Source organism: Hypoxylon fragiforme, assembly GCF_022984875.1.
Source record: "Hypoxylon fragiforme strain CBS 206.31 chromosome Unknown GGS25scaffold_2, whole genome shotgun sequence".
Classification (NCBI taxonomy): Eukaryota; Fungi; Ascomycota; class Sordariomycetes; order Xylariales; family Hypoxylaceae; genus Hypoxylon; species Hypoxylon fragiforme.
The window spans coordinates 3516154-3530534 of record NW_026054757.1 but is presented as its reverse complement, the minus strand read 5'-3'; the positions used below and the strand labels follow the sequence as shown (position 1 = coordinate 3530534).

Below are 14381 nucleotides of genomic sequence, written 5' to 3'. Positions count from 1 at the left end.
GTAGTATGCCATGTGTATGTATTGTACAATACCTAGTACTAGGTACTATGCATGTAACATCAGTGATTGGAGCGACTAGGGCAGCTCCAGCTGTAACTAGCGTATGGCTTGATATGAGACGCACTGGGGCAGCTTTTCTCCAGCAATCTCGAATTAAACTGAAAGCAGACAAGGATCTTATCTGGGTCTTATCCGGGTCTTATCCGCGAAAAAAGTTCGATAGGTCTTACTGTATGTAGGTGCAGGTACATCACCTACCTACCAATTCATTATTTGATCGTGCGATCACGAACAATTCCCAAGTCCATATTCATAAACCCCCCGCCTAGGAGAGCCACTACAAAACGCTCATCCTAACCATGGCGGTCTCAAGTAGAGGTGGAAATGCTGTCACTAAATTATTACAAAGTACGTTCGTCCCATTGACGTCCTAAAACCCCTCCAACCTCTCCCGTTACCACCTCATACTATATCATACTACATCATACTAAGAGAGCCCATCAGGAGGACCACCCAGCATATGCGCCAGCTGCAGAAATGGTCAATTCAGACCGTACTCCGCCAATGCTGAGGCCGCCACCATGGCCGAGGCTCACCACCTAAAACCCACCGAATCACAGCCTCACCCACCCATGACCGCATCCCGGCGACCAGAATACCGCATAAAATCCGGCATCATCCTGACCCGCGCGCCTCTGCTCACCCGCGCCCTCACTCCCTTCGAGAACGCATTCTACTTCTACCAGAAGCGCCTGAACGAGCGATTGGTGCTGCCCTTCCGCCACACCCTCTTCTTCAAGCAGGACACGGCGTCCGACCTGGACTGGCGCATCAAATTCGAGGAGCGGGGCCGGATAGCGGCCAAGGAGCTGGGCCGATACTACGCGCAGGGACGTAACGCCTGGAACGACGAGCTGCTGGTCGGAAGTTCCTTGAGCAGCGAGGAGAGGATACGGGAAATCCTGCTCAAGGATGCCGAGAACCGGGTGACGGAGGACGGCGAGGAGGCCAAGCCGGACGAAATCGTGCCCGTGGAGCGGCCGATGGAGCGGATCACCGAGGCGGACAAGACGAATGATATAAGAAGGTTAGATCGCAAGCTCGATCGGACCTTATATCTGCTTGTCCGTGGCAGCGACGGGAAATGGCAGTTCCCGAGCGGAGATGTGCCGACGGATGAGTACTTACACGAGGTTTGTGAAGCCCAGCTATTCTCCTAATTATGTAAAGCATCGTCACGCTAACTAAATTTTACAGACCGCCGCCAGAGTACTAGAGGCCGCAGCAGGCGTCAACATGAACACTTGGCTGGTAGGCCGTGTGCCCGTAGCCCATATCGTGACACAGCCCGAGTTCAACGAGGACTCGTCCATCAAGCAGCGGGGCGAGAAGGTGTTCTTCCTCAAGGGGAGAATCATGGCCGGACAGGCCAACCTAAAAGGCAACAAGCTGGGGCTCGAGGACTTCAACTGGCTCACAAAGGAGGAGTTGAAGAAGAGGTTGCCGTATGAGTATTTCCACCCGTTGAGAAACATGATGGCGGATCGATAGAACTGGTAGACATCAATCATGGGCCACTAGCCTCCTGTATTTACAAACACAAAAACTGCAAAAGGCAATGTAACTGACTATATTGAACCTTGTTTTTATAGACGAGAAGTTCTGTTGATCAGTCCCATTTCTGTACTTCAGTGAATTGTTCATCCTCGTTGGTAAAGGTATTTACGGATTGATAGAGAAATCCCTAAAGCCTAACTAAAGCTTAGACCTTCCTTGGATACCTACTCAGTAATCCACCCACCCCCCTTGGTATCATCCACTATAGTTACATCACGCAAGTCGTCAAGGTTCTGTTCGAAAATCGTCCACTGCGTAGTCATCCCAAGCCTAACTTTGGAATGCTCGCCCAGATAAGCCTCGAAGAGTCCCTGTATACCTTCCTAGCATCCCTATTAACGATCCGAGAGGACCCCATTCTCCAATACCTACCCACTAGATAGGCGGGCATCTCTAGACAAACGAGACGCCGCCAATTCCCGGGACGGACGTCTTGTTGCCATACGCCCGCCAGAATCCGTGCGTCCAAGGGGGAATGATATACTCCTCCATCTGGGAGTATATCTCACCCGACATTGGCTCGGAGCGGGCTTGAGCGGGCTTGGCCTGGGTTTGCGGCAGCGGCTTTGGGACTGCGGGGGGAGCAGCCGGCATCGCAAATCGGGACGTGGGTCTGTTTGTGGAGAGGACGGTCCACTTCTGCAGCGACTTTTTTGTTTCCGCTTCGTCTCGCTCGAGGAGGGTGGCGCCGCCGGTTTCGCCCCATACGTCCGCACCGTAGGAACTATAAAGAAAAAAAAAGTTAGCGATATGCTGTGAGTGAGTAGATGCAAATAGATCTTACCTTGTGGCGGCGGGACGACTCGGCTGTCCCAAGCCTTGAGGGCCCCATGCGTTGGGCTTGTAGGAATCATCCTGGGTCTCCAGTTCCAAGGACGTCGACTTCATGAAGGTGGTGTAGGACTGTTTCAGGAACAGAGTCGCCGTCGAGGAGCCTAGCTTGATTAGAAAAACAACGTTCCAGCAGCAGAAAGGCCCGGGGACTTACTATCATATCCGGCATTGTGAGGGCCGGCCGCAGGTGTGCCAGGGCTCTTTACGTTGCGAACGACTGGAAACTGCTGGGTGGAGTACGCGGCATGGAGGTCATGCAATGCCTGGCGCGGCGCCATCATGGACTTTCCCTTCATGTGCATGAACTTGGTATCCACGATGCGCGGGAAGAGGCCGTGGATGCGGGTAAGGAAATCATCGACTTTTTCCGGGAGTGGCTCAAAGAAAGTGTGGTAGATGAAGGCTAGATCGTAGAACATGTTGTGGCCGACTAGAATCGGTCGGTTCTGCTTCAATTTAGCCTCACACTTCTTGAAGTCGAACTTCTCGGTGTTATGTCGCCGGTCTGGTTTTCTACCCTTGGAGCCCCAGGGGCTTTGGGAAGTCCAGTCTGGGTTGATCGCGTCGGCAAAGGATCCACCGGACAACGCTTCGAATATGATCTGGAGTCCTGTGTGTTGCGAATTAGAAGACCTGCGTCGGGGAGAAGGGGAGGGTGATACCAACCAGATAGAGAAGCTGCGTCTTTGCTCTTCTGGCGCCGCCGAGTGTTGGCCTACTTTATTAGTCAAATAGTCCTGGTAATTGCTGTTCATAAGACGTTCTGGGTAAGAATTACTTACTTCGTTCTCGGCTTGATCTGCGGGGATGATAGAGATGAGGCCTGTCATAGGGCCAGTAAGTATCTTTTTGGCGGCGAGTCCGGGAAAATTTTGACGAAGAAGTTGGTGTATCAGCCGGATTTGCAAACCGTTTAGCTTGTCTCCGAAAGGGTTCTTGATGATAGTTTCTTTTCCCTAGCCATTTGTTAGTTTCTCACAAGCATCACTCATTGAGAGGAAACTATACCTTCGGGCATCCTGAACCAACAAATGCCTCGATCCTTTCCTTGACGTAGTAGCAAAATTGCCGTGACGCTACGTCAAGTGTCGACAGATCAATATTGTCATTATTGCTGTCTTTGGTCGAGAAGAACTGATGGGCATACTTCTGCTCCTCACGGCTCAGATAAGGAATGCCGTTGTCTAGGGCTTCCATGAAGTCAAACTTATGATGTCGTAGAAACTCATATGACTTCAGAGAAATGCTGAATTTCCGATCGAGATGCCGAGCCAGTCCATCAGGAAAAGAGCCCTTTGGGATCAACGGTGAGACGTAACAACTGTAGGTTCGTGTCACGTATTCCGCTGACGGCAAACAATTAGCTGTGGTTATTCTTTGCTATAATGTTAGAAAACGGACTTACACGATCTCTCGTCGAAGCGGCCGAAGGTAAAACCAATCTGTAATACCTGGAAATTCTCCGCGGCGTCTTTGGCCTTGGTATACGCGTCTTGCATGGATTCTTTCTGGCTGGCATGGCCTAGAGTACTAGAGATGCCACTCATCTCTACATCAATGGCGACGAACCGGGATTTTTGAATATCTTCCAGGATGCCTGGCAGCGCCCAGAAGAAGTTGTTCTTATTGACCTCCATTTTTTTTCTTACCTTTCCAGTGGCTTTATAATTAGTATGAAGTTGATGGAGATGTTGAAGGGATCAGGAATTTTCCAAATTGAAGTGGTGAAATTCAACTTTGAAAGAGGATCTTGACCTTGCCGATGTCGAATAGAGGGAGGGGCCGTTTTTCCAAAGGAAACCATGGGGGTAGGAAGTGAATCGATAGTAGAGCTGCTGGATGATGCCATTCTCAGGGACAATATCGAGAGTATTTCTCAACAATGACAGCGCACCGTTTGTCACACACAATCACGCATACAATGGCAAACCACACGGTTGCGCATTTTTGCGCCAGCTGCCATGAATGGCAGAGGACCTAATAGTCTCTAACAGCCTCAGGTTCCTAGATATGCACACAGTGTTATAAGAAGAGACAAATTAATAGAGGTTGTGCGCTTTTACTACTACACCTGTACTTAGATATGATTTAGCCCCTATTCCGTACGGAGTCGGCCATATGCTATGGATAGGTCACTTGCTAGATCTTGCAGCACAACATACTAGGAATTACAAGCCAGGGGTAATCGTGGAATTCAGAATACTGGAAGAATGCTGATATCATAGTCCTGACTCGATGTCATGGTCCAGATATGAAGATAATGTTGATTATATCTTTATAGGCATGAAGTAGGCATGCATGTATATAATAGCCAGCTGTAGACTTGGTGTTCTATAAGGCTACTCGCTAAATCCTCATGGGCCTTGGCTGGATTTCAATTGGTTGCCGCTTCACGATTGCGCAAGCTCCGGATAACTATCGTCTTTGGAATTATTCATGCTGCGAATATCGGAAAATCCTTTGGGTAGGCAACGCCACCTAGGTGGCAAATATGATAGCTGTCTATATACTACTAGTAGTACATAGGTCATACATACATTAGAGATGCATGTAATAGTATATAGTAATTGGCTGCTCTTCCTCGGTCGTGCCAGGTGGTGTTACTATGTAATAGTAGGTGGTATGTGCATTGAGGAAAGTGAAGTCATTTCATTGTTAAATGTGACGGCTTTAGCTACCGGTAGTTACTTAAGTACTAAAATGGACTAAAATGCTCCATTATAGGTTTAGCACGGTTGGCATCCGATTAGATAATTAAAGCTTGGACCATGGTTGAAATAACTACCTAGGGTGACTAGTACTGACTACCCATGTACTGGACTTAGTACCGAGGCACAACTCTACCCATAATCACCGACCAAGAAGGCGCGACGCACTTTCGACCTCGTAAGGTCCCACATGCCAGATGTGTTGTTCCTGCATGTGCATTGTGCAGTTTACAGTCGTTCTAATCCTTTAAACCTTTTTTCCCCCTCCGCCCTCCGCCCTCAGCCCTCTCTATCTCCGGATTGGCGAGGTAGATGGTAAGGCATAATAATATACCTACCAACCTAAGGCTACCATAATAACATTGAACATCAATGTTAACACAGGCCTTTTTTTTTAATTTCATGTGAAACTTTTTTTTTTTGTTGCTGGTACCTCTTATCGTCGCGTCCAGCTTTGTTTGATAAATATTTAGTAACTCACCTACCATCGTTTCTACTACGAATAGTAGTTCAATTCCTACTCGGATTGTTCTAACTACTATTTGGAAACATGTCGTTCGATGGATCTCACACCGCAACGCTCAGCCCTACCGCTTCAAACTTTGGATCACAGGTGCTTTCTAATTCCATATCGAATTCTATATCATCATTGGCAACTACATCCTCTCGTCCATCATCAAGCAATATAACCAAAGCATACCGCCAAGCCTCACAACTATTTCTTACGCGTCGATTACCCGAAGCCTTATCAACAGTCCTACCTTTAATCACTCCATCAACTGAGACTTCGGATGTCAATGGATTGACTGAACCTGCACCCATTGCCCGAGCCTCGAGATCTACCAGGATCAAGGTGTGGAGCCTCTATCTAACAATTCTAAATGCCGTATTGGAGTTAGATCCCGACGAGGGTAAAGAGGCATTCGGGTCTCAGGAGTGGCGTACACTTTGTAAAAAGGTGCGAGATGGCGATGTTTGGGAAGAGGTGGTACAGTATGGATATCACGGCGTCGAGGGAGAGGTTGATTCCGATGTCGTCATAAATCTGTAAGTTCATTTTGGACAACATCTAGTATACTCGCATCATGTTGTGACGGCTTGTCATCTGTACGTGGCACATACTGACGATTTAAACCAGAGCAACACTCCTGCTTGCACACGCAAAAACCCAAGCAGTAAATCAAAAACGACTAGAGAACTATCTTGCTACATCAACTGCCCCGAACCTCGATATATCTAGACAGCTGGAGGCAAATCCGTCATCTCGCAGGTCTCATTCCAGGGGTGCTAGTGGTGCCGACACTCCTCGAGACCTTAATGCTAGAGTTAAGATCCTAGAACTCTATACGCTACACGTCTTGCTACGCAACAATGAGTGGGACTACGCCAGGGAATTCATCAGTGTTAGTGCAGTACTGGATGAAGAGCGGAGAGACGCTTTCTTGCAAGCCCTCCAGAGTCTACAGGATGAGCAGCAGGCGTCGGAACGGCGGGAACGTGAAGAAACACAGAGACAGGAAGAGCAGTTACAAAAGGATATCGAAGAGGCCAGGAGACTAAGATCGGAAAATGAGGCAAGAGAAAAGCGCCGATTGGATGAGGAGAGAGCCAAACGTGAAGCTAGCGAGATCGACTACGGTATTGAGCAGACTCCGAGTGCTCCCGGATCCAAGAAAAAATCCCGGACAGGCACTAATGGAGCAGCTAATGGATCTTCATTATCGAGAGCTAAGTCGTCCGTATCAAAGGGGAAGAAAGCTGCGGCACCTCCGAGTCTCGGCGCACGAGCTGCCATGATCATAGCCCATATCCGCAAAATCATTGAACAACTAGGGGCTTCTCTGACAGCCAATCCTAGGCTGCTTCTTAGATTTGTAGCTTTTATCATTGGAATCCTTGTCATGTTTGGTAGAAGGGGCGTGCGTGAGCGGATCCAGCGGATCCTGGGAACAGGGTGGGAAAAGGTCAGATCAACAGCAGGAATGGGAGTCAAGGTCAGCTACATCTAGCTAGCCACGTGGATATGAAATTGAGGTATCTTTGTATATCGTATAGTAATGATTGTGAAGTAATGAGCAGCTTGATTTTTCGGCGGGCGCTGTAAGAGTTGGGAATAGTTTTAATACCAAATATGATTAGTTTGCATCAAACGTATGTAGCTGGTATATTGATCGATCGAATCTACCCATTGTCATGACTACCATAACCTCAACGCCGGCCAAAATAATGCTAATATCAGAGTACAACAATGCTTCTTGGTGCTAGAACATGACAACGTAGCGACGTCTGTAACAAGTGTCCCATGAGGCAAAACCCCAAATCCAAACAGCCCAGACCCGGGCAACAGAGAGGTTAGTATCCCGTCCGATTCGTTTTCTTTTGGTAGAACAGCTGCAGAGCATGAGTTAGCATTTAGATATCTAGACATACACAAACACACGTATACATAATCCGGAGGTCTGTTGGGGGCAAGTATATATACGACTTACATCTGTCCTCGAGCTTCCCAGATTTATAATCTTGGGACAGCCGTCCCGGTCCTTCTCGAGGCGCGTGCACTCGAAGCAGTAGAACGCGTCGGAGATGCCCTCGCCGCCGCAGACGACGCACTTGTTCTGGTAGTTGCCGAAGCTGCACTCGTCGCAGATACGCACGAGGGTCGTGGGGCGCACGTAGGAGTCGCACACGGGACACTTGCCGTCGCACTTGTCGCAGAGGCGGCCGATGGCGATGCCGGATTGCTTGCGGCACATGACGAGGTCGCTAGAGGAGGAGGAGAGGTGTTAGCAAAGCTGCTGCTGCTGTTGCCGAATGGTATGGGTATAAGGGGACTTACGGATGATGTCGAGACATATTGGTTGGCTGTGGGGTATTTTATAGAAGTAAGGAAGCCGAGGTAATAAGTTTGGAGGTTAGAGGTTTTTTTTGTTGATATCGAAAGTTGTAAATATTAGCCTTCCGAATGATTTCTCAGCCTTGCCACTGAACTCTGGAGGTTCAATTCTTTAGCGCGACATCAGTGGGCCTACATATGCACCTCTATGCATGATTGCACAAAGCACCTGCTGGGCAATGTCCTGGCAATGTCCTAGCAACGGCAGCCCACCAACCAGGCGCTATGACAGCCCTTGCCATTTTAGTGTTCAATCATTGAATGTCGCACATCGGCGTTTTGGCCCCGTTCCAATCTTTTAGGTATTGTACTGACTACCTACCCTAACCGTTAGGTATTAGGTACTACTTCGTACAAGTACTTGATACATTACCTAGTAAATTATAGGTAGCACTTGAGGACCTTGGGTATTGTAGGACAGACATACGTACGTACGTGACTTTATCCTCAGCCTCGTGCGCGACCCTCTAATCTCTAACCCTACTTCTTACCAAGAATAAATAACTATAGCTGTGCTCAAAACCGACTAACTTGCTTTTCTTTTGACCACTATACTGATCTTTTTGAACCGAATTTCTACTTCACAAATGGTACCGAATCCGTCCTAGGTCTAAGAATACCCGACGCCATGTCGGCCAACGAACCGTGAGAAATCGCAATTCCTGCTAATTCTATTGGTCGCATTTGATTAACCAAGAAAGAATAGGGCGCCAAATGGCCATAGTCGCAGCCCAGAACGCGACACCGACTCGAGGACAGCTACCGAATCAGACAAAGGCCAGGACAATGCGCCGAAGCGAAAAGCTTCATCTCCCCCACCAGCGGCTGCAGATGACCTTAACCAGTCGCTCAAGAGGACCAAGCTAGAAAACAATGTAAAAGATCGCGAGTCTACAGGAGCGCTGTCGAGACCTACAGAACGCAGCACAGATCGCCGCGAAAATGCTCAGCAGGAAGAAAAGAAGCGCGGGAAGCGATTATTCGGTGGTTTGCTAAGCACATTAAGTCAAACCACTTCCAGCTCTCAACAAAAGAGACGCCAAGAGATTGAGCGACGACAGCAGGACAAAGTTCACCAGCAGAGGGCCCAATATGATAAGCAGAGAGAAGAGAAGCTAGCCAAGCTGAACCATATACGACAAATTGAACAGCTTGGATTCGAAGAGCGAGTGGTAAGCTGGTCTTTAGCTTAGTCCCTGACGTATCTACCTCTAGGGCTATTCAAACTAATGATATATCTAGATGAAAACTAGACACGCAAATATGCTCGCGATGGCACGCTTCCTGGAGACTAGGAGTACCCCCAAGATCGTAAGTGCCACACTATTGTGTACTTAATCGTTTGACTCGTCAGCTGATCATTATCTTTAGTTTTACTTGCCGTGGGATCCTACAGAGGAGCAGGAAGACATAATCAAGGACCAAATACGAGAGGCCGAGGCCACCGTCGAGCGAGAGGTCCACGAATTCAAGCGACAGAAACAGCAGAGAGCAGAGGCGTTAGGTATCGAAATCGAATCCGAACCTCCTACATCAGAGCCCAAGGAAATAGTGGGTAGCAAAACTAATGATGAGCATCTTACTGATCTTCCCAAATCCATTCCCACTGCTAACCGCCCCCCCTCGTTTTCCGGTAAGGCTGGTCACGAGAAAGAGCCAGACAGAGCAGACGACGTCATGATTGAGGAAGTGGAGGACACGGTAATCTATTAAGCTACTGCGTCCCCCAGTTCCTTCTCTTCTTCTTTTATTTTCCCGTTTTATTCCCCCTCCGGTTATGTTACTGGGTATCATGAGAGAAAAACAATGGTAACGGATTTGGGAAGTGACGTCTGTTCCTGTCACGACATGGAGTTATATCACAGCATGGAACTATTATCTGAAAAGGTTTTTGGGCAGGATGGATGGGGTGGGATAGGCGGGACCTCCAATGTAAGTTTCGAGTTCTCGGAACCAACTAAAAGCTCAGCCGATGCTGATAGTGGGTTTTCAACGCGCTTGACGATATCCAATAATTAACTGAATTGACTGTTTTTTGATAATGTTGGCAGTCCTGTTGGTGTTTTATATACTAAATATGTGTATGACCCCCTAAAAGGAGCTTGGGTTGGTTGGTAGGTATCTGTACTAACAACCTCTGCATACATATATGTAGCTGAGACCTTAGTTGTATGCATCCATTCCTTGGCAATGCTTCGCCTCCCGTAGCTAGATAGGTAAGGAAGGTAGTCTGCAAGAGCCGAGGCATAATACTATGTATGCGTCTATGCGTCGACCCCTTTCGAAGGAGGTTATAGGATATTACTAAGCCGCTACTCTTAAGAACCGATGCAATTCGTTGACGGGATTCGCATTCGCTCATATTTCAGCTCCGGAGTTCCGGCGCTTCCTCAAAGCCACCCTTCGTCACTGGTAAGAATGCATGTCATTCAGGTAACTACGTAATAGGGGATGTTGACTTATTGTGCTACAAGGACCCGGGAGCCCGGGAGCACCGGCGCTCTCGGAATACATATAACTGCCTATATAGGTATGTATGTAGGTTATGCACAGTAGGTATTGGTGTAAGCTGGGTATGTATGGTATGCCTAGGTGGATACTCGGCCGGGCCACGGAGCTATTCTCTACATCTGCATAGTTATTGTAGATGTATGTAAGTAACTTAAAGGTATGTATTTCTTACTTACTTACTACGTTGGGTCCTGCGTAGGTATTTGCCGATTGGTTGGGCAACCGGATCGCTACTACATATATGTTGTAGCTGACTACCGGGGCCGTTACTCAGCTCCCGGAACTTTTTTAATTCTACATTCGTTCATTCGTTATACAGGTAGGTATCCTATCACATTGTACGTACAATACATACTGTACCTACATTCAAGTAAATATTTCGATCATCCGATACTCTAACCTAGGTATGTACAAGCACCTAACCTACCTACCTACCTAACCTAGGCAGGCCCGCCCTTATCCCGTTAAATTATAGCTGAACCTCGGCATCTTTTTTTCTCATACCTACATAACCTTGAAGTATGATACCTACCTACCTAGCCTAGTAGTTATAGTTATAAGGCATTGAAACAGATTCTGCATAGGATAGTACGCTGACGCTAGCCATTAGCTGCATCATGGATACAGATAGCATGCGTGATAGGTGGGAACCTTACCTACGTACATACCATTACATCAAGCATCGAAGCACTTACACTATCAGCTATGACATATGTAGGTATGTAGGTGGTGTATAAAACCCTGGCCAGGCGGGAATTATACAAAGTTCCCAGTCTTCGAAACGGCCCAAAGTTCAGACAAGCATCATTGTATGTACCTACATTACATATCTATCTTAGTTCCCGTGTTTACGACCCGCCCACCTGGCATGGCATGGCAGGCCCAGGTCCGGCGAGCGATACTACTTTTAGGACCTCCCCGATAAGTCTTCGGTCGAAATATTTGACGTACGTAAGTAAGGGTGACTGGCTGGCTGGCTGTGCCGAGGACCAAAAAAAACAATGTTATTATATAATATACCTATCATTATACACACACACATATATATGTGTGTAGTAAACTTAAACTCTTCTTTGCTCTCATAAGCTCCTTTCTTACCACTTCACGTTTTTTGCATTGCGGTATCATTCATAGAATTCGTTTTGCTTGAGTAGATATAGACGTGAATCAATATGTCTACCAGCGCATTGGTCCCTAACGATCCTCGGGTCGAACACAAGTTCACCTCGTTTGGGGATATAACGTACCACTATATGTTGACTAAGCCGGAGCGCAAGCCCATTGCCACAGTTCTTCTCATTCATGGCTTGTTGGTACCCCCCCTGACTTGAAGGAGGCCTTATATTGCCGTACTCAGCTGACAATGTCTGTAGCCCTGACCTTGGCATGGGATGGCGATATCAGGTCCCTTACCTGTTGTCACTGAATCTACAGGTCATTGTTCCGGATATGTTGGGATACGGACGCACCTCCGCTCCAGAGTCCCACGAAGAGTACACTTTAAAGAAGATGACGGCTCATATGGCGGCCATCGTCAAGGAGAACACACCTGAGCCGATTATCCTCGGTGGCCATGATTGGGGCGGTCTTCTTGTTTGGTAAGTTCCAGAGTTTCCTTGCTATACCCGAGTCTTGCCAGATCTTTAGTCACGAACCTGGTTGCTTACCTTACCTCTTCAACTTGGAGACCACGTGTCGTATTGTGAGTTATGTGTGCTGACTAGAGCGTGTGGTAAAAATAGGCGTATGGCACAATACTATCCGGAATTAATCCGTGCAGTTTTCAGTATTTGCACGCCTTTCATACCTATGTCGACGGTTAAGCATTCACTAGAGGATGTGGTGAAAAGGAGACCGCACTTCAGATACCAGCTCCAGCTGGCTAGTCCCGTCGCGGAGAACATAGTTAACAAATCGCCCGAAAATTTGCGAGGATTCATTAACGGCATATTCGGTGGCAGGACGCCGGAAGGCAAGCCTGCGTTTAGCGTGGATGTTGGCGTCATCGAGGAGAACGTAGCTAGGGTCGAGCCGTCTCCGTTAGTCAGCCGAGAGATGATTGACTTTTACGTCCAGGAGTATTCGCGGAACGGCCTGCACGGACCGACCAACTGGTATCGCACCCGTGCGCTCAACGCCGATGATGAGCAGGAGCAGGCGAAGAACGGCGAATTCAAGTTCCCGATGCCGGCCATGTTGGTCGTGGCCGAGAAGGACGCCGCGCTACCGGCCGCCATGGCAGAGGGCCAGGAGAAACATTTTGCTGGCGGCCTCAAACAGGAGATTATTCCCGGAAGTGGCCACTGGGTCTTGGTCCAATGTCCCGAGCTCGCTAACAAGCACATCGGCGATTTCATCAAAAGCGTTCTCGGAGACGAATTGAAGGCATCCTTATAAGCCATCTAGTCGGTTCATATGCAGTCTGATATTGCTACTGCATGGTGTCTATCTGTTGGTTTGTTGGGTTGCTTGCTGTGTGTTAGGACGGGCGATATGAGGATCGCCTCTATATCGTCGTATAACTGTTATGTATCCACCGCGGTGGCGTGTGTCAATACCCCGTGTTGGTTCAGTGCACGTATACTTATTCTTGGTTATTAAATAACATATAGACTTATGATGACAATATTCAAGCTGAAAATCGTCGTGTTTACGTATGTATATATCCACGTGAGTGAGTATAGCGTGGCTGATGTGCAGACTAAATAGGAGGCGTAGAGGGTAGAAATTGGAGCTGCGGCGAAGGGCGCCACGATGAAAGAGTTAACTTATCTGAGCCCCTGAAAGATTTAAAAATGAAAGATTTAAAAATAAATCTGATCAAGTACGAAGAAGTCGAGGACAAGGCTAAGCCAACCTGTACCAATGCACATACAGATGTGCAAACAGATGTGCACACTGCAAACAGATGTATGCATTGTACTTGTACCTACATAGGTTGGCACTGAGTATGTTGGTAGCCTTTTTCCTATTTGCTTCGAATTCCATTCTTAAGGGAGAAAAGGTATAGTTAGGTACTGTCAGTATGTCAATGGCAATTGCGATTAGCAATCCCAATTTATATTTTCTTTGGGGGTCGGAGATGGCGTTTCGAATCAAAGTACCATAGATACATAACATATGTATCATAGGCGAATGTTGCGCATCGCATCAATTATGAGGTAAGAGGCGTGGCTCCTTTTATGTTACTGTATCTGTATGGAAGATACTTAACCTAGTACAGTACATACCTACATAGGTATGTACGGTACTAGATCGTGGTGTACATAAGGAGGTTCCTGACTTGACCTTTATTAATCCCGCTAATTGGACCCGCCTGAAACTAGCCCTTTTGCCAACCACGTACATATTTTTTGTTTTAAAGCCTACTATCAACCCTTTTTAATATGCAGGCATTGGCCCCCTAAACTTGAAGCCCTCCAGTAGTTAGTAGTATCTAGGTATCTACCTAGGGTTCGTATCTGCCTAGGGTATCTACCACATGCACCTGCCACCTAGCTGCTAAGCTGCTTAGGAGTAACTACCTAGGTACCTAATCTTTGAAAGCTTTAGGGCGATGTGTCAACTGAAAGAAAGTTCATAGTAGCGCCTTTTACGCTGATTGATGGTGGAGATGTAGGTATATTTAGGTAGGGCGGCCTAGGACCTGGCAGGCACGTTCAGGTGGTACTGGTTTGTGTTACGCACGCCCCATAGGCTACCATCAAGGCAGTCACCTTACTGGCTACTAGAGACATACTAGTATCATATTGATCGTAGTGACGGAAGGCTGTGCAAAAGAGAAACGGTCGTACAATGTACATAACTACACGAAGGTG

The 14381-nt window shown here is 47.6% G+C and overlaps 6 protein-coding genes across 6 annotated transcripts; 4 read left to right on the top strand and 2 right to left on the bottom strand.

Moving 5' to 3' along the window:
* Position 1: 1 nt before the first annotated feature.
* GGS25DRAFT_143694 (39S mitochondrial ribosomal protein L46-domain-containing protein) lies at positions 2-1768 on the top strand. Its single transcript, XM_049256338.1, has 3 exons — positions 2-408; positions 505-1193; positions 1258-1768. The coding sequence occupies exons 1-3, from the start codon at positions 360-362 to the stop codon at positions 1549-1551; spliced, it is 1032 nt and encodes a 343-aa protein (XP_049120529.1). The 5' UTR covers positions 2-359; the 3' UTR covers positions 1552-1768.
* Positions 1769-1790: 22 nt separating this feature from the next.
* On the bottom strand, positions 1791-4533 carry GGS25DRAFT_143715 (CAF1-domain-containing protein). The gene is made up of 7 exons (XM_049256339.1): positions 3857-4533; positions 3460-3797; positions 3234-3407; positions 3118-3166; positions 2606-3061; positions 2402-2552; positions 1791-2341 (listed from the first exon to the last, which is right to left on the bottom strand). The coding sequence occupies exons 1-7, from the start codon at positions 4086-4088 to the stop codon at positions 2011-2013; spliced, it is 1731 nt and encodes a 576-aa protein (XP_049120528.1). The 5' UTR covers positions 4089-4533; the 3' UTR covers positions 1791-2010.
* A 751-nt stretch (positions 4534-5284) lies between these two features.
* Positions 5285-7293, top strand: GGS25DRAFT_477948 (uncharacterized protein). The gene is made up of 2 exons (XM_049259887.1): positions 5285-6206; positions 6298-7293. Exons 1-2 carry the CDS (start codon positions 5710-5712, stop codon positions 7166-7168), a joined length of 1368 nt encoding a protein of 455 aa, XP_049120527.1. The 5' UTR covers positions 5285-5709; the 3' UTR covers positions 7169-7293.
* Positions 7294-8222, bottom strand: GGS25DRAFT_477945 (PHF5-like protein). The gene is made up of 3 exons (XM_049259886.1): positions 7996-8222; positions 7649-7922; positions 7294-7550 (listed from the first exon to the last, which is right to left on the bottom strand). Exons 1-3 carry the CDS (start codon positions 8010-8012, stop codon positions 7512-7514), a joined length of 330 nt encoding a protein of 109 aa, XP_049120526.1. The 5' UTR covers positions 8013-8222; the 3' UTR covers positions 7294-7511.
* A 46-nt stretch (positions 8223-8268) lies between these two features.
* GGS25DRAFT_477944 (pinin/SDK/memA/ protein conserved region-domain-containing protein) lies at positions 8269-10094 on the top strand. Its single transcript, XM_049259885.1, has 4 exons — positions 8269-8697; positions 8759-9224; positions 9295-9363; positions 9424-10094. The coding sequence occupies exons 1-4, from the start codon at positions 8681-8683 to the stop codon at positions 9763-9765; spliced, it is 894 nt and encodes a 297-aa protein (XP_049120525.1). The 5' UTR covers positions 8269-8680; the 3' UTR covers positions 9766-10094.
* Positions 10095-11452: 1358 nt separating this feature from the next.
* GGS25DRAFT_143522 (epoxide hydrolase) lies at positions 11453-13185 on the top strand. The gene is made up of 3 exons (XM_049256336.1): positions 11453-11872; positions 11937-12161; positions 12306-13185. Exons 1-3 carry the CDS (start codon positions 11736-11738, stop codon positions 12958-12960), a joined length of 1017 nt encoding a protein of 338 aa, XP_049120524.1. The 5' UTR covers positions 11453-11735; the 3' UTR covers positions 12961-13185.
* The last annotated feature ends 1196 nt before the right edge of the window (positions 13186-14381 follow it).